Source organism: Ranitomeya imitator, chromosome 2 (genome assembly GCF_032444005.1).
Source record: "Ranitomeya imitator isolate aRanImi1 chromosome 2, aRanImi1.pri, whole genome shotgun sequence".
Classification (NCBI taxonomy): domain Eukaryota; kingdom Metazoa; phylum Chordata; class Amphibia; order Anura; family Dendrobatidae; genus Ranitomeya; species Ranitomeya imitator.
This window is the reverse complement of record NC_091283.1, coordinates 306316920-306344548: the sequence shown is the minus strand read 5'-3', so window position 1 is coordinate 306344548 and position 27629 is coordinate 306316920. Positions and strand designations below refer to the sequence as shown.

General features: G+C 44.0%; 2 protein-coding genes across 3 annotated transcripts in view; one reads left to right on the top strand and one right to left on the bottom strand.

The window, feature by feature from the left end:
* LOC138666964 (zinc finger protein OZF-like) overlaps window positions 1–17860 on the bottom strand; it is a 36100-nt gene extending 18240 nt beyond the window's left edge. Inside the window, exons 1-6 of the mRNA XM_069755171.1 lie at window positions 17801–17860; window positions 8655–8800; window positions 8349–8525; window positions 8142–8265; window positions 7961–8058; window positions 5466–5556 (exon numbers count right to left, since the gene is read on the bottom strand). Coding sequence (XP_069611272.1) covers window positions 5466–5556; window positions 7961–8058; window positions 8142–8265; window positions 8349–8525; window positions 8655–8726 — 562 coding nt within the window. The 5' untranslated portion in view covers window positions 8727–8800; window positions 17801–17860. The remainder of the gene's footprint in view (window positions 1–5465; window positions 5557–7960; window positions 8059–8141; window positions 8266–8348; window positions 8526–8654; window positions 8801–17800) is intronic.
* Window positions 17861–17890: 30 nt separating this feature from the next.
* LOC138666960 (oocyte zinc finger protein XlCOF22-like) overlaps window positions 17891–27629 on the top strand; it is a 48895-nt gene continuing 39156 nt past the window's right edge. Inside the window, exon 1 of one of the 2 annotated variants that reach the window (XM_069755166.1) lies at window positions 17891–18267. The gene's annotated coding sequence lies outside the window, so the exon portion shown is untranslated. Of the gene's footprint in view, window positions 18268–18641; window positions 18708–27629 lie in introns of those variants that run through there. The other variant, XM_069755167.1, reaches the window with a different exon arrangement.

The following is a 27629-nucleotide window of genomic DNA, read 5'->3' as shown; positions in this document are numbered from 1 at the left end:
TAACATATTTATTAATGACCTTGTAGGGGGCATTCAGAGTAGAATTTCAATATTTGCAGATGACACTAAACTCTGCAGGGTAATCAATACAGAGGAGGACAATTTTATATTACAGGATGATTTATGTAAACTAGAAGCTTGGGCTGATAAATGGCAAATGAGCTTTAATGGGGATAAATGTAAGGTCATGCACTTGGGTAGAAGTAATAAGATGTATAATTATGTGCTTAATTCTAAAACTCTGGGCAAAACAGTCAATGAAAAAGACCTGGGTGTATGGGTGGATGACAAACTTAAATTCAGTGGCCAGTGTCAGGCAGCTGCTACAAAGGCAAATAAAATAATGGGATGCATTAAAAGAGGCATAGATGCTCATGAGGAGAACATAATTTTACCTCTATACAAGTCACTAGTTCGACCACACTTAGAATACTGTGCACAGTTCTGGTCTCCGGTGTTTAAGAAAGACATAGCTGAACTGGAGCGGGTGCAGAGAAGAGCGACCAAGGTTATTAGAGGACTGGGGGGTCTGCAATACCAAGATAGGTTATTACACTTGGGGCTATTTAGTTTGGAAAAACGAAGACTAAGGGGTGATCTTATTTTAATGTATAAATATATGAGGGGACAGTACAAAGACCTTTCTGATGATCTTTTTAATCATAGACCTGAAACAGGGACAAGGGGGCATCCTCTGCGGTTGGAGGAAAAAAGGTTTAAGCATAATAACAGACGCAGATTCTTTACTGTAAGAGCAGTGAGACTATGGAACTCTCTGCCGTATGATGTTGTAATGAGTGATTCATTACTTAAATTTAAGAGGGGACTGGATACCTTTCTGGAAAAGTATAATGTTACAGGGTATATACACTAGATTCCTTGATAGGGCGTTGATCCAGGGAACTAGTCTGATTGCCGTATGTGGAGTCGGGAAGGAATTTTTTTCCCCAATGTGGAGCTTACTCTTTGCACATGGGTTTTTTTTGCCTTCCTCTGGATCAACATGTTAGGTTAGGCTATGGGTTGAACTAGATGGACATATAGTCTTCCTTCAACCTTAATAACTATGTAACTATGTAACTATGGGAGACAAACTGACAAAAAAAATCCAGAAAATCACATTGTCTGTTTTTTGAACATTTTTTTTGCATATTATGGTGGAAAATAAGTATTTGGTCAGAAACAAACAATCAAGATTTCTGGCTCTCACAGACCTGTAACTTCTTCTTTAAGAGTCTCCTCTTTCCTCCACTCATTACCTGTAGTAATGGCACCTGTTTAAACTTGTTATCAGTATAAAAAGACACCTGTGCACACCCTCAAACAGTCTGACTCCAAACTCCACTGTGGTGAAGACCAAAGAGCTGTCAAAGGACACCAGAAACAAAATTGTAGCCCTGCACCAGGCTGGGAAGACTGAATCTGCAATAGCCAACCAGCTTGGAGTGAAGAAATCAACAGTGGGAGCAATAATTAGAAAATGGAAGACATACAAGACCACTGATAATCTCGCTCGATCTGGGGCTCCACGCAAAATCCCACCCCGTGGGGTCAGAATGATCACAAGAATGGTGAGCAAAAATCCCAGAACCACGCGGGGGGACCTAGTGAATGAACTGCAGAGAGCTGGGACCAATGTAACAAGGCCTACCATAAGTAACACACTACGCCACCATGGACTCAGATCCTGCAGTGCCAGACGTGTCCCACTGCTTAAGCCAGTACATGTCCGGGCCCGTCTGAAGTTTGCTAGAGAGCATTTGGATGATCCAGAGGAGTTTTGGGAGAATGTCCCGTGGTCTGATAAAACCAAACTGGAACTGTTTGGTAGAAACACAACTTGTCGTGTTTGGAGGAAAAAGAATACTGAGTTGCATCCATCAAACACCATACCTACTGTAAAGCATGGTGGTGGAAACATCATGCTTTGGGGCTGTTTCTCTGCAAAGGGGCCAGGACGACTGATCCGGGTACATGAAAGAATGAATGGGGCCATGTATCGTGAGATTTTGAGTGCAAACCTCCTTCCATCAGCAAGGGCATTGAAGATGAAACGTGGCTGGGTCTTTCAACATGACAATGATCCAAAGCACACCGCCAGGGCAACGAAGGAGTGGCTTCGTAAGAAGCATTTCAAGGTCCTGGAGTGGCCTAGCCAGTCTCCAGATCTCAACCCTATAGAAAACCTTAGGAGGGAGTTGAAAGTCCGTGTTGCCAAGCGAAAAGCCAAAAACATCACTTCTCTAGAGGAGATCTGCATGGAGGAATGGGCCAACATACCAACAACAGTGTGTGGCAACCTTGTGAAGACTTACAGAAAACGTTTGACCTCTGTCATTGCCAACAAAGGATATATTACAAAGTATTGAGATGAAATTTTGTTTCTGACCAAATACTTATTTTCCACCATAATATGCAAATAAAATGTTAAAAAAACAGACAATGTGATTTTCTGGATTTTTTTTTTCTCAGTTTGTCTCCCATAGTTGAGGTCTACCTATGATGTAAATTACAGACACCTCTCATCTTTTTAAGTGGTGGAACTTGCACTATTGCTGACTGACTAAATACTTTTTTGCCCCACTGTATATCTTTACTATATGCTCTGTGTGCTCCTATTTTCATGCGTATTATATGGAGCGGATATAATCTGTCTGGAGATATATAACACACATGTGTTTTTACCCAGACTGCTGATATGACTTTGGGACTTTTGATATTATTATTGACAAAGTGAAAAGACGAAGTGTTGCTTCCTAAGTGGACAGTTTGATTTCACAGAAATTTGATTTACTTGGAGTTCTATTCTGTTTAAAGGGACTCTGTCACCTGAATTTGGAGGGAACAATCTTCAGCCATGGAGGCGGGGTTTTTGATTCACCCTTTCCTTACCCGCTGGCTGCATGCTGGCTGCAATATTGGATTGAAGGTCATTCTCTGTCCTCCATAGTACATGCCTGCACAAGGCAATCAAAAACCCCAAAACCCCGCCTCCATGGCTGAAGATTGTTCCCTCCAAATTCATGTGACAGTGTCCCTTTAAGTGTTCACTTTATTTTTTGAGTTGTGTGTGGGTGTATATATATATATATATATATATATATATATATATATATATATATATATATATATATATCCTCAATATATATATCCTCAATATTCAAGTGAGAACACCTATGATCTGCATATATATTTGAGCAGTATCATAAAGCAAATCCCTTACAAAGGCTAAAGCCTAGATAGGCCAGAATATACTGACACAAAATTTTTTAAATGTGGGTAAAAGGATGCAATGTAAGTATACTTGTCTCATTGTCCTGATAAAATCAACATCAAACAGAGGACAGGGACCCATAATAAGTCCAAGCCCTAGACAGTATCCATAACAGGACTGTACACAATTAAGTTTCATAAGAATATGATAGATTTTCATAATAGAAAAAAAAGATACAATGATCATGTCCTCATCTGGACTTGTGATGTATCATTCAAGTGCCCGAGCCCTTTTTTTTCATCATTTCTTCATTTGTCTTGTGGCTTCTATATTCCCCGATGAACCCCAGTTATTCCCATGGGGGTAAAATGCATTGGGTATTGATTTGCGGTGTTGCCTACCTGTGGATAGAGCCTGATCGGGCTTCTTTTGGGGGATCCCGCACTTGAATGATACATCACATGCCCTGATGTGACATGCACTTTTTGTACCCATAATATTTTGTTCCCTACTTGACATTTTTATTGTCTACGATTTGGAACATGTTTTTAAGACTTTTTTTCATTAAAAGTTATAGTTTAGGGATCCTTGTTTCATGGTTTTCTTTTTTTTTTTTTTTTTCCCTTTTGACGATACCCCATAGATTCTCTATGGGGTTAAGGTCAGGCGAGTTTGCTGCCAATCAAGCACAATGATACTGTTGTTTTCACACCAGGTATTGGTACTTTTGGCAGTGTGGACAGGTGCCAAGTCCTGCTGGAGAATGACATTTCCATCTCCAAAAAGCTTGTGGGCAGAGGGAAGCATGAAGTGCTCTAAAATTTCCTGGTAGATGGCTGCACGGACTTTGGTCTTGATAAAACACAGTGGACCTACACCAGCAGATGACATGACTCCCCAAACCATCACTGATTGTGGAAACTTCACACTAGACCTCCAGCAGCTTGGATTGTGGCCTCTTCACTCTTCCTCCAGACTCTGAGACCTTCGTTACCAAACGAAATGCTAAATTTACTTTCATCTGAAAACAACACCTTGGACCACTGAGCAACAGTCCAGTTCTTTTTCTCCTTGGTCCAGGTAAGACGCTTCTGGCATTGTCTATTGGTCATGAGTAGCTTCACACAAGGATGTGACACTTGTAGCCCATGTCCTGGATACATTTGTGTGCGGTGGCTCTTGAAGCAATGACTCCAGCAGCAGTCCACTCCTTGTGAATCAGCCCCACATTTTTAAATTAATCCTTTCAAGGCTGTAGCTATCCTGGTTGCTTGTGCACTTTTTTCTACCACACTTTTTCCTTCCACTGAACTTTCCATTAATATGCTTGGATACAGCACTCTGTGAATAGCCAGTTTCTTTAGCAATGACGTTTTGTGGCTTACCCTCCTTGTGGCGTGTCACTGACTGCCTTCTGGACATGTCAAGTCAGCAGTCTTCCTCATGATTGTGGAGCTACTGAAACAGACTAAGGGACCTTTTGTGAAGCTTAGGAAGCCTTTGCAGGTGTTTTTCGTTAATTAGTATTATTTACTGAAATAATGACTTTTGGGTTTTCATTCGCTGTAAGCTATAATCATCAACATTAACAGAAATAAACACTTGAAAAGTCGATCACTCTGTTTGTAATGACTATTATAATATATCAATTTCACTTTTTACATTGAAGAACTGAAATAAATTAACTTTTGATGACATTCCAATTTTGTAAGAAGCACCTGTACCTGATACCTACCAGTTTTTGGCTGGAGGCATTCCCAAAGTGTGAGCATTGCTCCTTCAAGAATCGGAGCGAGTGTACACAGGCCTAGAGAAGCAGGAAGGCACAACAGGGAACATGTACACCACCGACTGCCGGGACATTGAACATGTTGGCATCCGTGCCACAGGAGGGAAAAGGACCACATTGGGAAGTCAGAATCGCCTTTACAAATGTAACAGCATCATTTCCCTCTGATTTCTCTCACAGGCGCATTATAATATTTTTCTTCAAGTGATTTCTACTTACGCTGTCATTTGGTTTTGTAGTTTACAGACCTGGACAGGTAAAGGTCAGTATCTCCTAATTTATGAAGGTAGGTGGATTTCCCAGATTGTAAGTTCTATAGAAAAGATCTTTCAATATCCAAAGTCATTTGGACAGTTTAGGGTGGAGGAGAATGTTGTGGTCTAGAGGCAAAATTGTGATCACACGAGTGTGACATGACTGAACTACTTCTTTACTTCTCTGTATTTAGTGGTTGCTACTCACCTGGGTAGTCATATGTAGGAATCTCCTCTTTACACCTCTTATCACCCCTCACACATGTCTCTGTAGTATTAATACGGGTCAGATCTTCACCCTGAAACAAATATTGTATCAATCACAGAGAGATGGAGAAGTCACATCTGGGTCATTCCATGTCAAGTGAACCAATGATTTTTACCACTATATTTTTAATTCTTTTGAGATTTTGTTATTTGGTATTAGTGTGTCAGAGAATGCAAAATGTGAAGAAATAAAAATTCTAGAAATTTTTTTTTAATTGATTTTCAAAGTTCGGAAAAAGTGCGAATTTCGGTGTTGTCTGCCTTCACATTTCTCCTCATAACTCAGGCTAGAAAAAAGATAAAGAAACAAAATAAACACCATTCTACTCAGAACTGTACAGGCTTTCACCAGATATGTCACAAGAGTATCTTTGATAATACTTTACCCATGCGAATGCATTTCCGAAAAAAGCGTTTAATTTCAAAATGTTAAAAACTGCACATGTGCCTGCTACGCTCCTAGCCACCTCTGTACCAAAATACAAGTTGGGATCATGATGGGATCATATTTGAAAAAATAAAACTATTACAGTGTCACTTCGAAAATCTCGCATTCAGATCTGTTCAGCCTGTGGTCTAACAGTGTGGGGTCTGTATTTACCAAATAATCCATGATTTTTAGATATTACTGTATTATTTTATTTTGTCACAGCTTAGAAGCAGGAGAGGGTAGAGGAGAAGCTTTGTTAGGGCTCATGAGAATGAACAGGGGTAGACAGTGACTGCAGAGCAGATGACCGGCCGGCAGCTCCAGCCTCCAGAGGCCGTATTTACACCAAATCTTATCACCCAGGCAACTTTTCAAATGGAGGGAGAGAAATATTCTTAACATCCAGTTCATGTATTGTACAAACCAGGACTACGAAGAGGAGGAGGAGGAGAGTTTGTGAAAACCTCGGTTACAGGAAGCAGAAAGGGGACTCAGCAATACCGGACTGTCATCTCATGTAGTGAAACAGAAATAAAAACAAGGATTTCTTCATTCAGCAAAGACAGTGACGTTCATGACGTGGTAGAAGGCGGCACAAGATCGGCAATGGATGACAGAACTGGTGATGTGACCTGTGAATATGATCGGCGCTGGTGGCGGCTACTGGACTCTCCAAAGATTGTGAAAATGAAGAAGTAGAAAGGACTTTTCTGCAGCTTCTGGTCCAGCGCCGTCCTTTGTGTATCCAAGAAAACCAGACATTGTAAAAGTTACAAAAATCAGATATTAACTCAGGTGGAGCGGAGCACCATGACCGGCCGTACATACTGACACAAAAGGAAATGGTCATAGCTAGTGAGCGCTTATGGACAAGATGACATTTCACCCACTAGAAGGGACACATTGATGATAAAAGGCCAGTGTAAAAACCTACCATTAATTGTTTGATTAGTTCATGTTTTATAGAACAAGGATTTAACTACTGTACTATTCTTCTCAAACACTTCAGAAATGACATGTTTAGTGATATAGTAGAAAAAAAATTGTTACATTTATAAATAGGTGGTAAAAATATTGGTTCTTTTAATCTAGTTTTTAACATATAATTAGGACGAAACTGTATTTAGAAAATCACACTTGATGATATGATCACATTTTTTCTTTTGGTTTTGTTCAATGCATTCAGGTTGAAAATGCTGAGCAAGTTGTATTATGATGATTAAGATGTATTTATTCTGGCACTTCGGTATTGTTTTTTTGTGTTTCTTTATTGTTGTATATAAATGTTGAATTCAATAAGTTGTAATTTGAAAAGATAAAAGGAAGAAACTCGCACAAACATAAAATCAGATGATTCAAGGCTTAAAAAAATATATACAAATTTGATAGGTCCCAAGTTGAATCCCTGTACAAATATAATCAAGAACACAAGTAACACACATGCATGTTTTCACAATTTTAAAACATATGCTTTTTTCACAATTGCGCACATCAAATTTTTGAATTTGATTTCTCCAAAACAAAATATAAAGAAACAGTCTTGTGAGTTGTGACATATCAAATGAAAGCCGGTACCGTTCTGAGAAAAAATGATGCCTCTCTCACCTCTTTATCTTAATTCTAGCCCGAGATATGATAAAAAATGTAAAGCCATACCAGGCCAAAATGGGCACTTTTTTGAAACTTTAGAAATCTGTAAAAAATTAACCGATGAAGAAAAAAATTCAAAACTTCTAATTTGTAATTAACTAAAGATGTACTTCATAAAAAAAAAAAAAATATATATATATATATATAAAGACGTCAGGTAAAAAAAATACTCATATTTGGATCCCTTGATATGGAATGACCCATCTATGATCAGCTCTAATCCTGCCATCTCCACCGTTCTCATTACACAAGTATAAAACATATAATACTGGTGGATAAAACAAGACTGAGCACAAGATCTTCACAGCCGTCTACACATCATAGGGGAGATCTCATGACACCTTCTCTCCATCTACCTGATGATACTGAGGAACATTGGGATCTTCTTGTTTACAGTCCTGTGGAAGAAGAGGACGGGGACATCTCTCTGGTGTTGTCCTCTTACTGGACAGATCTGGAGGAAACACATACAGGGACTGAATTCATTCTTTACATACAGATAATTATAGGCCGTGTGTACTTAGTCCTGTCTATTACCTGGAGATGTGAGGGGCTGGGGAACCTCCATCATGATGTCCTTGTACAGATCTTTATGTCCCTCTAAATACTCCCACTCCTCCATGGAGAAATAGACGGCGATATCCTGATACCTTATAGGAACCTGACACATACAATGATACCGTCATCCCCCCGATCCCTTCATAGTGTCACTGTATAATGTCCCAGCATTCCCAGCAGTGTCACCTCTCCAGTCAGCAGCTCAATCATCTTGTAGGTGAGTTCCAGGATCTTCTGCTCATTGATATCCTCATGTATCAGGTGAGGTGGAGGTCCCGTGATTGGGCTTAGGGGTCTTCTCCATCCCTCAGACACAGGGTCCTGACAGCGCTCACTAGAGATCTTCTTCACTACTGTGTAATCCTGGTTATGGAGAGACACATTAATAAATCTCACTACAGACATTTCCAGAGTCCTCACCTCTCCAGTTCTGTCCATCTGTTATTCCCATAGATAAGAATGATGTAATGTGACGTCATCAGAATCTCTCACCTCTCCAGTAAGACGGACGAGGATCTCTAGGGTGAGGTGTATTATCCTCTCTGCCATCTTATCCCTGTTCATATCAATCTTTGATGGATAAGTCAAAATCTCTTATATAGAAGATCTTCACTGAGAGGATCCGATATTGTAGAGACCTGAATGAGAAGGAGATGAGCCGATGTAACATCATAAATATCCTGTGTAATAATACAATTACTGGAGATAATAAGGGAAACATGAGATTTATTATTTTACAGTATTTAGTTTTCTTCTTTCCATCTACTAATAAAACCTATATATTTTAGGCCGCAGACAACAAGCAGTTTCTTCCTCGTAGTCGGCAGCTGAATACGTTTCTCATAGACTCATCTTCCATAATGCTAATTCTCGTCTCATTTACTGACACTGGAATCGGCATTTGCAATACTGCAGGAGATATTAATTACACGGGACAGGAGAAATAACTACTTCATGATGAGGACGACATCTTCATCTTCTACTACGGCTCTAGGAACAGATTTGTCCAGAGTCCATCACTGACTCCATCACCACCGGCCGTCTATATGAAGGTTTCCCGTCTTCCCCGCACTGTAATCTTCTATCACGTTAGATCTCAGGTCTGATTCACACACAGAAGTTTGAGGCTTTTAGAAAAATTTGTTTGTAAGAACAAGACAGGAGATATATGATGTTAAATTCTCCATGTACAGTGTTTTTTTCTCTGAATATGATGTTTTTCTTTTGTTTTGTTTTTTCCCGTAAGCTTCCGTACATTACATGAAAAACACAAAAAGAAAATAAAAAGGGGGATTGAATGTACTGGGGGAACACTATACTGTGTGGGGGCCCCGTACTATAAGAGTAATACAGGTTTCCTTGGTTACCGTCTTTCATAGTTGGATCGTTTGTATCTATCAACGGAAAAGGAACAAAACCATTGTGATTCTTATAAGGAGACAACACAAACCCCCTAAATATAACATTTTATAACAACCCCACAATCTGTGACTCTTCAGGGTAAATCGCTCTCTCCCCATTGGATTAGAGCTGATACTATGACGCTAAAGGGACTAAACAGACTTTCTGTCACCTCCATAAAGGGCACTTTACTGTGTTTGTCAGAACTGTCCGAGGATTATTAGAGGTGATAGTTCCCCCAATTAGAAGGGACACCTGTGGATATTGGGGTCTTTACCTGCTACAGTTCTGGTGTGGACCCTCCACCTGCAGAGCCGCACTCCACATAGAGAATAATGGAGCCTCCAGCACCGACCTCCACCTGCAGAGCAGCACTCTGAGGTCACAGGAGGGGAGGAGTCAGGGGTCACATGATCAGGGCCTCAGTGTATGCAGGACTCTGCTGTGCTGGTTGTCATGGTGCTGGATGAGGGGAAGTTTATGTGTGGGGTCAGGAGGGGTTTACAGTGTGTATGATGTGTACGGAGCAGAGCCGCACGTGTACGAGGTGTACGGAGGGAAGCCGTGTGTGTAGGGGGTGTACGGAGTGGAGCCGCACGTGTACGAGGTGTACAGAGCAGAGTCGTGTGTACATGGCGTGTGGAGCCACGTGTGTACGACATATGCCGAGTGGAACAGCGCATGTAAGGAGTGAAGCCACATGTGTACAGAGCTAAGCCGTACGTTGTGTACGATGCGTGGGATGATGGCGGTACTGTGGAAACATTATACAGTATGTAGGGATATGGTGGTATTATGAGGTGATCAGTGTATGTTACCATGCATGTTATGCGGGGTTTACTACACTATACACTGTTTTGGGGGATTTTACACTGCAGTGTTCTGTCAATAGTCGATTGGTCCTCATCAAATAGGGAGACACAAAACTAATATGTAAATCTAAAGTGCATCATCTGGAAGGGTCTTATCCCACATTACCGGTGACCACAGTGACAACATGAAGAGAATATCTGCACATAAAGAACATAACAGACACTGATAATGGATGATAAAATCAGGAGCGTCTAGTGTGAGAGACACAAGAACATTGTACCCAGCGCATGTGAGTAACTTACAGAATACAGTGCTAGAAATGGAGACAGTAAGACTAGATGCAAATATAATTTGCGCCTATACATACCAACTGTACCAATAAAAAAGAGGGAACATATTTATTAAATGTATATTAAAATAAAATTATATGATCAAATAGCCTAAAAAGTCATTTGTATGTATATACCTAAAATATACCTAAAATATAAAGTCCAATTAGCTTATATATGTTTCTTGATCCAACTGTTGGTGCACATCTATTTCTAGTTAAAATGGAGGTGGCAGGCAATGCTGCATTTACCTTTTGATAGGCGATGTTGATGTCCACAGTAGGGGTTTTTTCTTCTCCTGGAATCCCCCTTTGTGCAGATGGTGGTAGAAGTGAAAATCAAAACAGCAGCTCAGGAACCAAAGTATCTTCAGGAGCGCTGTCCCAGCCGGTGAAAAACGCTCCCTTAGCCTCCTTCCCAGCGGTGCACGAGCTTGGAGAGCTCGTGATCAAGGTGTACGATGCCGCGTTCAGGTGACAGGACCTTCTGTGACATCAGTTGTCACGTGACCGGCAGTGGTACGAGGCGCTATCAGGACCAATTCCTACGCGTTTCGGTCCTGATAGCGCCTCGTAGCCCAATAGCGAATTGGTCCTGATAGCGCCTCGTACCCCTGCTGGTCAAGTGACAACTGACGTCACACAAGGTCCTGTCAGCTGAACGCGGCATCGTACACCTTGATCACAAGCTCCCCAAGCTCGTGCACCGCTGGGAAGAAGGCTAAGGGAGTGTTTGTCACCGGCTGGGACAGCGCTCCTGAAGATATTTTGGTTCCTGAGTTGCTGTTTTGGACTTTATAGTTTAGGTATATACATACAAATGACTTTTTAGGCTATTTGATCATATAATTTTATTTTAATATACATTTAATAAATATGTTCCCTCTTTTTTATTGGTACAGTTGGTATGTATAGGCGCAAACTATTTGAGTTTTTACATGTTAATTTCTGACAACTTTTTAGTGTTGCCCTGTTTGCAGCCAAATATGTAAAATACCTCTCTAGTTGCACTTGCGCCCACCTATATATTTATATCTAGATGCAAATATAGATGACAGAGAAGGGCCCAAACATGGTGTCTAATCCAGCAATAAGAATATTACAGTGCATAGTGCGTATGTATACAAGTCTCTATTAAAGGGAACCTGTCAGCTGTTATGGCCGATATAAGATGTGGCCACCGCCTTTCAGAGCTTATACACAGCATTCTATAATGCCGTAGATAAGCCCCCGATCCGAACTGAAAGATAAGAAAAATAACTTTATTATACTCACCTGCAGGGTGGTCCGGCCTGATGGGTGTCGCAGGCCCGTGTCCGGAGCCTCCCTTCTTATGATCGCCGCCCTCCTGTTGCTTCATGACTCTCCGACATCGTTCTCCTGCGCAGGCGTACTTATCTGCCCTATTGAGGACAGAGGAAAGTGCTGCAGTGCGCAGGCGCTAGGAAAGGTCAGAGAGGCCCAGTGCCCACGCACTGCAGTACCTTCCTCTACCCTCAACAGGGCGGATAAGTACGCCTGCACCGGAGAGCGATGCCGGAGAGTGATGAAGCAAGCAGGAGGGCGGCATCGCAAGAAGATGGGAGATACCAGACCCTTACCTGAGACACTCATCGGACCGGAACGTCCCCCGGGGTGAATATAATAAAAGTTATTTTTCTTATCTTGCAGGTTGGATCTAGGATTTATCTACAACATTATAGAATGCTGTGTATAAGCCCTGGAAGGTGGTGGCCGTATCTTATATCGGCCAAATCTGGTGACAGGTTGCCTCTAACTCCAGTGAGATCATGTAATCCTGTGGTGAGAACAGAGGAGCTGACTAACTTGCATAAAAAGTGTAACACAACACGCTGCCAACGACCTGTAGCACAGGATGGAGAGCAAGAAATTGCATTAACCATAAATGGATAAATCATTCCAAGTGGCAACCAACTTGGGGACCGCTATGTATCCTGAAAAGATAGAACTATATCAGCTGTGAAGGTAGATAGTTATGAGCGGTGAAAGTGCTCAGTATCGAGGTCATAGTAACGACCTCACTGCGTGCCAGCGGGGTCCGATGGCCGAAGACAAGCAGGTCAGGAGGCGTGGTCCAAAGAAGCGTGCGCTCCGTTATCCCAAGCCTGGATATATAATGCCTAACCATGTCATACAAAGCCATCCACAACCTGTCTCCTCCATACATCTGTGACCTCGTGTCCCGGTACTTTCCTGCACGCAACCTCCGATCCTCACAAGATCTCCTTCTCTATTCCCCTCTTATCTCCTCTTCCCACAATCGTATACAAGATTTCTCTCGCGTATCACCCCTACTCTGGAACCCTCTACCGCAACACATCAGACTCTCACCTACCATTGAAACCTTCAAAAAGAGCCTGAAGACCCACCTCTTCCGACAAGCCTACAACCTGCAGTAACCACCGATCGACCAAACCGCTGCATGACCAGCTCTACCCTCGCCTACTGTATTCTCACCCATCCCTTGTAGATTGTGAGCCTTCGCGGGCAGGGTCCTCTCTGGAGGAGCTGTACCAGTTATGACTTGTATTGTTCAAGATTATTGTACCTGTTTTTATTATGTATATCCCTCCTCACATGTAAAGCGCCATGGAATAAATGGCGCTATAATAATAAATAATAATAATAATCTACTATATAATTGTCTAAGGGTCACTTCCGTCTGTCTGTCTGTCACAGATATTCATTGGTCGCGGCCTTTGTCTGTCATGCAATCCAAGTTGCTGATTGGTCTCGCCAGCTGCCTGTCATGGCTGCAGCGACCAATCAGCGATGGCCACAGTCCGATTAGTCCCTCCCTACTCCCCTGCCATCAGTGCCCGCTCCATGCTCCCCGCAGTCACCGCTCACACAGGGTTAATGCCAGCGGTAACGGACCGCGTTATGCCGCGGGTAACTCACACCTTTACCACCGCTATGCCTATGCAGCGTCAATACTAAAAAGATCTAATGTTAAAAATAATTTAAAAAATTAAGAATCATCATATACTCGCCCTCCGGCGCCTTTCCCGCTCCTCGCGACGCTCCGGTGACCGCTCCATACAAGCGGCAGGTTCCGGTGCTAAAGATGGTGTGCCACAAGGACCTTCCATGACGTCACGGTCATGTGACCGCGACGTCATCACGGGTCCTGCGCACGAAGGACCTTCCATGATGTCACGGTCATGCGACCGCGACGTCATCACAGGTCCTGCGCGCGAAGGACCTTTCATGACGTCACGGTCATGTGACCGCGACGTCATCACAGGTCCTGCGCGCCTGCGTGAGAAGGACCTGCCATGACGTCACGGTTATGTGACCGCGACATCATCACACCCTTGGACCGGAAGCTGGCGAACAAGCGACACAACTACAAGGGGCCCTCGGATCGGAAGGTGAGTATGTTTATTTTTTATTTTTTAACCTGTGACATAAATGGCTGGGCAATATACTACGTCGCTGTGCAATATACTACGTGGCTCTGTGCTGTATACGTCACTGGGCAATACACTACGTAACTGGGCAATATACTACGTGGCTGGGCAATATGCTCTGTGCTGTATACTATGTGGCTGGGCAATATACTACATAACTGGACAATATACTACGTGACTGGGCAATATGCTCTGTGCTGTACACTACGTGGCTGGGCAATATACTACGTGGCTGGGCAATATACTACGTGGCTCTGTGCTGTATACTACGTCACTGGGCAATATACTACGTGGCTCTGTGCTGTACGTCACTGGGCAATATACTACGTAACTGGGCAATATACTACGTGGCTGGGCAATATACTACGTGGCTGGGCAATATGCTCTGTGCTGTATACTACGTGACTGGGCAATATACTACGTGGCTGGGCAATATACTACGTGACTAGGCAATATACTACGTGACTGGGCAATATACTACGTGGGCTGTGCAATATACTACGTGACTGGGCAATATACTACGTGGGCTGTGCAATATACTACGTGGCTGGGCAATATACTACGTGGCTGGGCAATATACTACGTAGCTGGGCAATATAGTACGTGACTGGGCAATATACTGCGTGGCTCTGTGCTGTATACTACGTCGCTGGGCAATATACTACGTGGACAGCATATTCTAGAATACCCGATGCGTTAGAATCGGGCCACCATCTAGTAATAATATAATGTGCCGTCAGTAAATAGAATGCCAAGGGAATGGGTGCTGGGCCTAATATGTATGGAGATAAAGATGAAAAAGGACACATTATACATATAGAGGGGGGAGTGGTGAAGAAAGTGTTTCCTCTATGAGCAACCTATTAATGTGTGTGAATATTAGCGGTGAGCTGTAAAGTGTTAAAGTGTGGATAAACACTTAAGGAAAATGAAAATATGGGACTAGTGTATGCAATATTACTGTTAAAAAAATGGAAATAATAAAAGTGCGGATGTACTGTGAAGTACTGAACTGAAAATTATCCCAATTGTAAAATATGTTTTTTTTGCTGTTATTGTGAACAGTTAGGCTATGTGCACACGTCAGGATTTTCTGCAGAATTTTCCTGAAAAAAAAACAGATTTTTACTGCAGGAAATCTGCTTGCGTTTTTGCCGTGGTTTTTTCACTTTTTTTTCCCCGGAGCTTCCCAATGCATTAAATAGCGGCAAAAACGAGAAAAATCCGCAAAATTAATGAACATTCTGCGTTTTTTACAGCGATGATTTACAGCATGTGCACAAAAATTGCGGTATGCATTAACCCCTTTCTGACCTCAGACAGGATAGTACGTCCGAGGTCAGATCCCCTGCTTTGATGCGGGCTCCGGCGGTGAGCCCACATCAAAGCCGTGACATGTCGGCTGTTTTGAATCGCGATCCACCCGCCGCTATTAACTAGTTAAATGCCACTGTCATACACTGACTGCGGCATTTAACTACCGCTTCCGGCCACGCGGCCGGAAATGCGCTCATCGCCGACCCCCGTCACATGATTGGGGATTAGCGATGCGTCGGCATAGTAACCAGAGGTCTCCTTGAGACCTCTATGGTTGCTGATGCCGGCTTGCTGTGAGCGCCACCCTGTGGTCGGCGTTCATAGAAAGCCTGTAATTCAACTACATAGGAGCGATCTGATGATCGCTCCTATGTAGCAGCGCTGATCAGGCTATGCCAGCTTCTAGCCTCCCATGGAGGCTATTGAAGCATGGCAAAAGTAAAAAACAATGTTTAAAAAAATAAGAAATAAATAAAAAAAAATATGAAAGTTTAAATCGCCCCCCCCTTTCGCCTCATTCAAAATAAAACAATAAAAATAAAATCAAACCTACACATATTTGGTATCCCCGCGTTCAGAATTGCCCGATCTATCAATAAAAAAAATAATTAACCTGATCGCTAAATGGCTTAGCGAGACAAAAATTAAAAACGCCAAAATTAAGTTTTTTTGGTCGCCATAACATTGCATTGAAATGCAATAACGGGTGATCAAAACAACGTATCAAAACAACCAGCAGAGGGCGCCCTCATATGAACTCGAGCCAGGGAGCTTTCTAGGAAAGTTCCCACGATCTAGGAACAGCCAGCAGAGGGCGCCTCACCGCAAATGCAGGTAAATATAGGTCATTGACCTACTTTACCTACATTCTCCGGGGTTTTGCAGATATGAGCAACATTGCATTAGCAAAGCTTGTGGCTGCAAAATATTTTAACCCCTTCAGATGGATTTACATCGTTGGACTTTACAGATCTGCGGAAGGTAAGGATATTGTTGGTTTATTATGTTTTTTTTGTTACAGAACGAGGGTCTTCAGTGATTGGATTGGGCGTTCAATAAAATATTAAAACAACCTTTGTTTTTATTTCATTAAAATAATGTTTAATATTGTGTTTGTGTATTTTTTTTAACCCTTTACTAGTATTGGATTAATAATGGATAGGTGTCATAATTGACGCCTCTCCATTATTAATCTGGCTTAATGTCACCTTACAATAGCAAGGTGACATTAACCCTTCATTACCCCATATCCCACCGCTACACGGGAATGAGAAGAGAGTGGCCAAGTGCCAGAATAGGCGCATCTTCCAGATGTGCCTTTTCTGGGGTGGCTGGGGGCAGATGTTTTTAGCCAGGGCGGGGGGGCAATAACCGTGGACCCTCTCCAGGCTATTAATATCTGCCCTCAGTCACTGGCTTTACTACTCTGGCGGAGAAAATTGGGCGGGAGCCCACGCCAATTTTTTTCCGCAATTTAACCCCTTAATTTACTAGCTAGAATGGCCAAATTTTGCATATACACACTACTAACATTAGTAGTGTGGAATATGCAAAAAAATGGGGATATGAGATGGTTTACTGTATGTAAACCAGGTCTCAAATCATGTCGGGTTTAGGAAGGAGAAAGCAAAAGCCGGTAATTGAATTACCAGCTTTCTGCTATATCGCGCTGGATGAAGTAATAATATATATACATATATGTGTCTACTGGCATATATATATATATATATATATATATATATATATCTATATATATATATATATATATAGACAGTATATATATATATATATTTTTTTTTTTAACACATAGATCCCTTGTATATTTGTATGTCGGTTTTGCAAGCCTGCGATAAAAACACGCAGTACGGATGCCATACGGAGGATGCCATGCGCAAAATACGCTGAAACACCCTGCCTACGGAGGAGCTACAGACCACTATTTCCGGGACTTTTCAGCGTATTACGGCCGTAATATACCGACCGTATTTTCATACGCTGAGTGTGAAGCCGGCCTTAGGGTTATCGCTTGTTCGCTATCATTGTTAGGAAAGGTCAGGCGATGCAAATTTCCCAGCTTTGTAAAAACCCGGCCTCCTCCAACCTTGTGCCAAAAACCAGCAGCCATGGGCTCTAAGCAGCTGCCGAGCTCTGACAATGGTGGAGGCCACAAAGCAGGAGGAGGATAGAAGAAGATAACAAAGTGTTTACAAGTTGCCCTTTCCTCAGTCCTAAATGTAATTAAGAAATAGCAGTTACCAGGAACAGTGGAGGTCAAGATAAGGTCTGGAAGACCAAGCAATATATTTCTAATATTAATGCGCCAGTAATGGGGAGTCTCCACATACCTTCACTTGCAGAGCCGCACACCACATATATGGCAGTTCTGTGCGCACAGGACCTGTGATGAGGTCACAGGAGGGGAGGAGTCAGGGGTCACATGATCAGGGGCCTCAGTGTATGCAGTGCAACTCTGCGGGTGGAGGTCGGTGCTGGAGGCCCCATTATTCTCTATGTGGAGTGCGGCTCTGCGGGTGGAGGTCGGTGCTGGAGGCTCCATTATTCTCTATGTGGAGTGTGGCTCTGCAGGTGGAGGTCGGTGCTGGAGGCTCCATTATTCTCTATGTGGAGTGCGGCTCTGCGGGTGGAGGTCGGTGCTGGAGGCTCCATTATTCTCTATGTGGAGTGTGGCTCTGCAGGTGGAGGTCGGTGCTGGAGGCCCCATTATTCTCTATATGGAGTGCGGCTCTGCGGGTGGAGGTCGGTGCTGGAGGCTCCATTATTCTCTATGTGGAGTGCGGCTCTGCGGGTGGAGGTAGGTGCTGGAGGCTCCATTATTCTCTATGTGGAGTGTGGCTCTGCAGGTGGAGGTCGGTGCTGGAGGCTCCATTATTCTCTATGTGGAGTGCGGCTCTGCGGGTGGAGGTCGGTGCTGGAGGCTCCATTATTCTCTATGTGGAGTGCTGCTCTGCGGGTGGAGGTCGGTGCTGGAGGCTCCATTATTCTCTATGTGGAGTGCTGCTCTGCGGGTGGAGGTCGGTGCTGGAGGCTCCATTATTCTCTATGTGGAGTGTGGCTCTGTGGGTGGAGGTCGGTGCTGGAGGCTCCATTATTCTCTATGTGGAGTGCGGCTCTGCGGGTGGAGGTCGGTGCTGGAGGCTCCATTATTCTCTATGTGGAGTGCGGCTCTGCGGGTGGAGGTCGGTGCTGGAGGCTCCATTATTCTCTATGTGGAGTGCGGCTCTGCAGGTGGAGGTCGGTGCTGGAGGCTCCATTATTCTCTATGTGGAGTGCGGCTCTGCGGGTGGAGGTCGGTGCTGGAGGCTCCATTATTCTCTATGTGGAGTGTGGCTCTGCGGGTGGAGGTCGTTGCTGAGGCTCCATTATTCTCTATGTGGAGTGCGGCTCTGCGGGTGGAGGTCGGTGCTGGAGGCTCGATTATTCTCTATGTGGAGTGTGGCTCTGCGGGTGGAGGTCGGTGCTGGAGGCTCCATTATTCTCTATGTGGAGTGTGGCTCTGCGGGTGGAGGTCGTTGCTGAGGCTCCATTATTCTCTGTGTGGAGTGCGGCTCTGCTGGTGGAGGTCGGTGCTGGAGGCTCCATTATTCTCTATGTGGAGTGCGGCTCTGCGGGTGGAGGTCGGTGCTGGAGCCTCCATTATTCTCTATGTGGAGTGCGGCTCTGCGGGTGGAGGTCGGTGCTGGAGGCTCCATTATTCTCTATGTGGAGTGCGGCTCTGCGGGTGGAGGTCGGTGCTGGAGGCTCCATTATTCTCTATGTGGAGTGCGGCTCTGTGGGTGGAGGTCGGTGCTGGAGGCTCCATTATTCTCTATGTGGAGGTCGGTGCTGGAGCCTCCATTATTCTCTATGTGGAGTGCGGCTCTGCGGGTGGAGGTCGGTGCTGGAGGCTCCATTATTCTCTATGTGGAGTGCGGCTCTGCGGGTGGAGGTCGGTGCTGGAGGCACCATTATTCTCTATGTGGAGTGCGGCTCTGCGGGTGAAGGTCGGTGCTGGAGGCTCCATTATTCTCTATGTGGAGTGCGGCTCTGCGGGTGGATGTTGGTGCTGGAGGCTCCATTATTCTCTATGTGGAGTGCGGCTCTGCGGGTGGAGGTCGGTGCTGGAGGCTCCATTATTCTCTATGTGGAGTGCGGCTCTGTGGGTGGAGGTCGGTGCTGGTGGTTCCATTATTCTCTATGTGGAGTGTGGCTCTGTGGGTGGAGGTCGGTGCTGGAGGCTCCATTATTCTCTATGTGAAGTGCGGCTCTGTGGGTGGAGGTCGGTGCTGGAGGCTCCATTATTCTCTATGTGGAGTGCGGCTCTGTGGGTGGAGGTTGGTGCTGGAGGCTCCATTATTCTCTATGTGGAGTGCGGCTCTGCGGGTGGAGGTCGGTGCTGGAGGCTCCATTATTCTCTATGTGGAGTGCGGCTCTGCGGGTGGAGGTCGGTGCTGGAGGCTCCATTATTCTCTATGTGGAGTGCGGCTCTGCGGGTGGAGGTCGGTGCTGGAGGCTCCATTATTCTCTATGTGGAGTGCGGCTCTGCGGGTGGAGGTCGGTGCTGCAGGCTCCATTATTCTCTATGTGGAGTGCGGCTCTGCGGGTGGAGGTCGGTGCTGGAGGCTCCATTATTCTCTATGTGGAGTGTGACTCTGCGGGTGGAGGTCGGTGCTGGAGGCTCCATTATTCTCTATGTGGAGTGCGGCTCTGCGGGTGGAGGTCGGTGCTGGACGCTCCATTATTCTCTATGTGGAGTGCGGCTCTGCGGGTGGAGGTCGGTGCTGCAGGCTCCATTATTCTCTATGTGGAGTGCGGCTCTGCGGGTGGAGGTCGGTGCTGGACGCTCCATTATTCTCTATGTGGAGTGCGGCTCTGCGGGTGGAGGTCGGTGCTGCAGGCTCCATTATTCTCTATGTGGAGTGCGGCTCTGCGGGTGGAGGTCGGTGCTGGAGGCTCCATTATTCTCTATGTGGAGTGTGACTCTGCGGGTGGAGGTCGGTGCTGGAGGCTCCATTATTCTCTATGTGGAGTGTGACTCTGCGGGTGGAGGTCGGTGCTGGAGGCTCCATTATTCTCTATGTGGAGTGCGGGTGGAGGACAGAAGCCCAGAGAAGTTCTCCCACAATGCGATGGTTCCTCTCCTGGCTCCAGCTCAATAATGTAGATACTAGTGATGAGTGAGCCGCTCTCCACTGCTCCATCGAGTATCCTGGGTTCTCTAGTCCCCGACCCGCGTGTTTTGCTGCTGTTAGCTAATAAACATGCGGCGATTACCTGCCATACACGGTAATGTTGTAGCCATGTACTACTTTACTGTGATTTGCCGACCACATCACATTATCGGGTTTATAGAAGACCCGGTGACGCAATGCTCGGTACACCGTCCTCAGGAAGCAGTTATAGGAGGGAGAGCTTAGATTAATATTCGCCACCCCTAGATATTATATAGTTGCACCCTTTTTTCACTTTCATGTGGCACTATAGCGTGTATATAACTTTTTTTAAAAAAAAAACCTATAAAATAATGAATTTAAAAAACTGATGCGTGATCCCCCCCCTATTTTTGTTAACCGGCCAAGGTAAAGCAGGCAGCTGGGGGCTGATATTATCATGCTGAGAAGGTTTATGGATATTGGTCCGTTCCCAGCCTATAAATACCGGCCCGCAACAGTCCCAGAATTGACGCATCACATTAAATCCGCCGTCTCTGACACTTTGCCTGTTTCTTGACCTGGTGTGTTAGCTATCGGTAATATTTTTACGGGTTTATGTCAGCTGTGTATTGTCAACTTGAGATAGAAGTTCCATAGGTCTCTCCCGGTCAGGCACGCTCTGCGGTGATTTCATTAACAATAACATTACTGAAGTCCTCTCCGCTCTCACATGTCTCGCGGAGCGCAGCGGTCGGCACAAGCAGCGTTTCATGGGGACATCAAGGAAAGGGAGTTGTGGTGTGAACACACACATGTTGCAACGTTTCAGGGTCGGACGCCCTTTTTAGCACGTGTCATATCCCTTGGATGTTTCTTATATCGTGATTGTCACATGACAACAAGATCTCGAATGTCAGAACCAATACACATACGTGGTTTTATTTGTCAGGTTTTTTTTCAGAGGGATGGGAATACTGTAAGTTTACATTTATTGGCATGTCAAGGAGGTCCTCGAAGTTGGTGGAGTTGGTTAATGGAGGATCGGTCGGGGGATCTCAAAAAGCTCTGGACTCCGCCTGGGTGGATTTAACTCGACAAGTGTTTAAGTAATCCAGGGGAAGGGATTAAAGGGGCCTGTGGTTAGTGGTTTCGGACATTGGCCAGGTTAGTTTATAGGTGCCTCTGAGCTGGTACAAGGTGGGCTTATTAAACCTATTGTTTATAGTTTTTGGGGCTGCGATAACAGCCCCTTCTGGGAGGTTGTTGTTTTAATCTGTTTGGTAATAAATGTTTTTTGTAATTTTTTATTTAAGAGAATTTTTGCATACAATACAACACAAGAAAGTTAGGTTTCTTTCACACTTCCGTTGTTTGTCGTCAGTCTGCTCCGACATTGTGGCGGATCCGTCAAAATTGTTGAGCAAACGGTTCTAACTGATCCGTTTTTTTTTTTTTTTGACGCATCCGTGTATCTGGGAAAAGTATTTATTTTTTTTATAGCATGCTCAATTGAAAAAGCGGATTGGGGCGACGGATCCGCCAAATGACGGTCGCGACGGATCCGTCGCCCATAGGCGGCCATTCTATGAAACGGATCTGTCGCGAACCGCCATTTCAGCGCAGACAAAAAACGTTGCAATGTCCGTCAATGTCTAGACGACGTCCGCCAAATTTCGACAGATCCGTCACATGGCGGATGGAACGGACGACCATCTGCCACAATCCGTCGCTAATGCAAGTCTATGGGAAAATAGCTATTTGATGAAAACGGCGGATTCAAACTGACGCCAAAAGACTGGAGTGTGAAAGAGGCCTTATGGCTCAGCCAATTAATCAACATATGCTCCATAAGCCAGAAGATAACAACTAGATAGAGCGTCAGTTACAATCCAATGAAGTCATACTGGCAGAGACCATAAAACAGGTAAACAATAAAAAGAACTAAACAATAAAAAGAACTAATTTCAGGTAGTATTAACTTAGTGATTGTAGTAATGGTTCCAAAAGAACGTACTCGCTCCTTCTGGAGACCTGCAAAGATGAGACATTAGAAGTAGAGAGTGCACAAGGTAAAGTAGTCAGAGAAGTCCAAAACATGGGTAATTAGCTGTACCTAAATTAGATATGATCGTAATAATTTGAGGCAGTTTTGAGGTCGGGCTCTGTCACTCTGGCGCTACGAGAAAGCAGAAAAAAAATGGTCAGCAGGACTCTGAAAGGGAGAGGGGGGGAGTGTAGGTATGACAACAACTGAGAGCTGTCAAGGAGCAAGGGAGGGTCTATTTATCCAAGGATGCCAAGTTTATAGGAAATTGCTATGTGAGCGCGACTCCCAATTTGACAGCTTTTCCATTCTAGATATCTTGAACTTTAGATAACCACTCGACAATTGTGGGGGGGAGGGTCGTCTCAAATGTATGGAGATTAGGTGCTTAGCAGCCGCTAACAAAAGGTGTAGTAGATTATGCTTCTTGGGTTTAAACTCGCTAGTAGGTAGCGATAGAAGAACTTCTTGAGTTAGGTTCCGTTTAGTTAATCCTAATTGACAAAGGGAACTATTAATTCCTGACCAGTATGGGGAAATAGCAGGGCATGTCCAAAAGATGTAAGTCAGTGTTCCGACTGAACCAGAGCACCTCCAGCATAGGGGAGAGGAAACTAAACCCATGTGGAACAGTTTGTCCGGAGTTCTGTACCAGCGTGAAAGGATTTTAAAGGCGATTTCCTGTAATGGAATACACCTTGAGAAGCCATGGGAGTTGCCTAAGATTTGACTAGATTCCTGGGGAGATATAGACACATTTAGTTCAGATTCCCATGAGGATAAATAAAGTGGCTTACATTGAGAAAGCGGATTGACCAGATTTACATACAATTTAGAGACAAGTTTAGGGGATATAGACCGGAGACCCACCAAAAATTCCAACCAAAGCCAATCAGAACCATGTCTATATCTCGACCTAAGTTTGGAAATAATAAAACGTATATGAAGTTTTTGTAAGAGGTCCCGAGGTTGTTTCCTGGCTTCTTTTTTCCAGTCTTCTATGCAGGGGACCTGGTTAGAGAGAAGGTGTGAGATTGGCAGGTTTGGTAAAAAATCCCACAGTCCATAGACGTCAACATAGTTCGGATCAGTCAGCCAAGGAATGACTCTTAGTGGGATATGGTCTAAAAAATAACGAGGTAATATATTAGGAACTAAAGAACGTCTAATAGTTAAAGTGTTATACAGTAAGTTAGGGCATCGATCGAGTGAGTAGCTGGGGTAAAGGAAGACCAAAGAAAAATCTCAGCCATATTGCCCAATAGACTAACTTCAAAATTTAAAGCTTTCTGACCAGGATTGGTCTTGACCATGCGCAGCCAACGGGAAAGGTGGATGGCCTGGTAGTATTTCTTAAAGTCAGGAAGGCCATGTCAATCTTTATTTTTTGGTAAAAATAGAATTTTGGGAGGCAGTCTGGCTCTTTTGTTTTTCCATATGAATTTTGAGACTAATTTGTTCACAATAATTAAAAAGGAATTGGAAAGAGGGATAGGGACCATAGTCATAACAAAATTTTTTTGAAAGAATATAGGATTTGACAACATTGATCCTACCTATCCAAGAAAGATAAGGTAATTCGTATGAGTTGAGTAAGGTTTGTAAGTTGGACAGGAGAGGGAGAAAATTAAATTTACAGTGGGGCAAAAAAGTATTTAGTCAGTCAGCAATAGTGCAAGTTCCACCACTTAAAAAGATGAGAGGCGTCTGTAATTTACATCATAGGTAGACCTCAACTATGGTAGACAAACTGAGAAAAAAAAATCCAGAAAATCACATTGTCTGTTTTTTTAACATTTTATTTGCATATTATGGTGGAAAATAAGTATTTGGTCAGAAACAAAATTTAATCTCAATACTTTGTAATATATCCTTTGTTGGCAATGACAGAGGTCAAACGTTTTCTGTAAGTCTTCACAAGGTTGCCACACACTGTTGTTGGTATGTTGGCCCATTCCTCCATGCAGATCTCCTCTAGAGCAGTGATGTTTTTGGCTTTTCGCTTGGCAACATGGACTTTCAACTCCCTCCAAAGGTTTTCTATAGGGTTGAGATCTGGAGACTGGCTAGGCCACTCCAGGACCTTGAAATGCTTCTTACGAAGCCACTCCTTCGTTGCCCCTGGCGGTGTGCTTTGGATCATTGTCATGTTGAAAGACCCAGCCACATTTCATCTTCAATGCCCTTGCTGATGGAAGGAGGTTTGCACTCAAAATCTCACGATACATGGCCCCATTCATTCTTTCATGTACCCGGATCAGTCGTCCTGGCCCCTTTGCAGAGAAACAGCCCCAAAGCATGATGTTTCCACCACCATGCTTTACAGTAGGTATGGTGTTTGATGGATGCAACTCAGTATTCTTTTTCCTCCAAACACGACAAGTTGTGTTTCTACCAAACAGTTCCAGTTTGGTTTCATCAGACCATAGGACATTCTCCCAAAACTCCTCTGGATCATCCAAATGCTCTCTAGCAAACTTCAGACGGGCCCGGACATGTACTGGCTTAAGCAGTGGGACACGTCTGGCACTGCAGGATCTGAGTCCATGGTGGCGTAGTGTGTTACTTATGATAGGCCTTGTTACATTGGTCCCAGCTCTCTGCAGTTCATTCACTAGGTCCCCCCGCGTGGTTCTGGGATTTTTGCTCACCGTTCTTGTGATCATTCTGACCCCACGGGGTGGGATTTTGCGTGGAGCCCCAGATCGAGGGAGATTATCAGTGGTCTTGTATGTCTTCCATTTTCTAATTATTGCTCCCACTGTTGATTTCTTCACTCCAAGCTGGTTGGCTATTGCAGATTCAGTCTTCCCAGCCTGGTGCAGGGCTACAATTTTGTTTCTGGTGTCCTTTGACAGCTCTTTGGTCTTCACCATAGTGGAGTTTGGAGTCAGACTGTTTGAGGGTGTGCACAGGTGTCTTTTTATACTGATAAGTTTAAACAGGTGCCATTACCACAGGTAATGAGTGGAGGAAAGAGGAGACTCTTAAAGAAGAAGTTACAGGTCTGTGAGAGCCAGAAATCTTGATTGTTTGTTTCTGACCAAATACTTATTTTCCACCATAATATGCAAAAAAATGTAAAAAAAACAGACAATGTGATTTTCTGGATTTTTTTTTTTCTCAGTTTGTCTCCCATAGTTGAGGTCTACCTATGATGTAAATTACAGACGCCTCTCATCTTTTTAAGTGGTGGAACTTGCACTATTGCTGACTGACTAAATACTTTTTTGCCCCACTTTATATAGTGCAGAGGGATCTGCGGTTAAGTACATCCCTAGGAATTTTAGTTTTTCAGGAGGCCAGTGAAAAGGGGTCGTTTGTTTTTAGCCTCGAGATCTCTTTTTCTGATGCCGAGATATTCAAAATTTCAGATTTACTCATGTTAATTTTGAAGTTAGATAGAATTCCAAGTTCAGTAAATAAATCTAAGAGGTTTGAAAAAGCTGTTTTGGGGTTCGTTATCAAGAGTAGGAGGTTGTCTGCAAAAGCAGCTGTCTTGAGTTCGGTCTGGCCCACCACTAATCCTCTAATATCAGGGTTCTGCCTGATTTTCTGTATCAAGTTTTCCATCACTAACACAAAACGGGAGGGGGAGAGAGGGCAGCCCTGTCTAGTGCCGTTGGTAATCTTGAAAGAATTTGAAAATAATCCATTTACCCTGACCTTGGCAGTTGGAGTCGTATAGAGAGTCATAATGGCTTCTATAAATGGAGGAGGAAAGTCAAATTTTTGTAAAGTGCAAATCATATAATGCCAGCTAATTCTATCGAAGGCCTTCTCGGCGTCTGTTGACAGAATGGTTAAAGGAATGCCAGAGCATTTAGCATGAGAGATAGCAAGGAGAGTTTTTGTAGCATTGTCTTTTTCTTCCCTTCCCTTAACGAAACCTACTTGGTCAGGGTGGATTAATGTTTCCAGGACACTATTCATTCTAGAGGCTAGAATCTTAGACCATAACTTCAGGTCAGTATTAAGTAAAGAGATAGGCCAATAATTACTGCAAAGGCTGCTGTCTCTTCCCTCCTTGGGTATAATAGTTACTAGATGGTGGCCCGATTCTAACGCATCGGGTATTCTAGAATATGTATGTATATAGCACAGGCCATGACTTATTCTTGAATACCCGATGCGTTAATACAGGCCACGCAGTATATAACAGTGGCCACGCAGTATATAACAGTGGCCACGCGGTATATATAGTACATGGCAGCCATGTAGTATACAGTATAATGCAGCCCACGCAGTATGTAACACAGCCCACGTAGTATATTGCAATGTGGGCACTATATGTGTGGTTAAAAAAGACTTAAAATAAAAAATAAACATATCCTCACCTTCCGAAGGCCAATTGAAGTCCTAGCGCCTATGTGTGGTGCACGCGGCAGCTTCCGGTCCCAGGGTTGGTATGAGCGCAGGACCTGTGATGACATCGCGGTCACATGACCGTGACATCGAAGGTCCTCGCACAGCATCCTTGGCACCGGAACCTGCCGCTTGCACTGCCGAGGACACCGTGCCACGTCGGAGGGTGAGAATAACCTTTTTTTTTTATCATTTATAACTTTAGATCTTTTTATTATTGATGCTGCATACGCATCATCAATAGTAAAAAGTTGGTCACACCGGGTTAATAGCTGCGTTAATGGAGTGCGTTACACCGCGGCATAACGCGGTCCATTAACGCTGCCATTAACCCTGTGTGAGGGCTGATTGGAGGGGAGTATGGAGCAGGCACTGACTGCGAGGAGGAAGGAGCGGCAATGGTCGTGGGCGTTTTGCCACGACCAATCAGCGACTTGGATTTCCATGACAGACAGAGGCCACAACCAATGAATATCCGTGACAGACAGACAGACATGACCCTTAGACAATTATATAGTAGATATAGGCCTCCAGGGATTGTCTAGATGGGATTTTCCCCTCCAGAAATGCATTAAACAGGTCAACTAGTTGGGGGAGGAGAATATCTGCAAATTT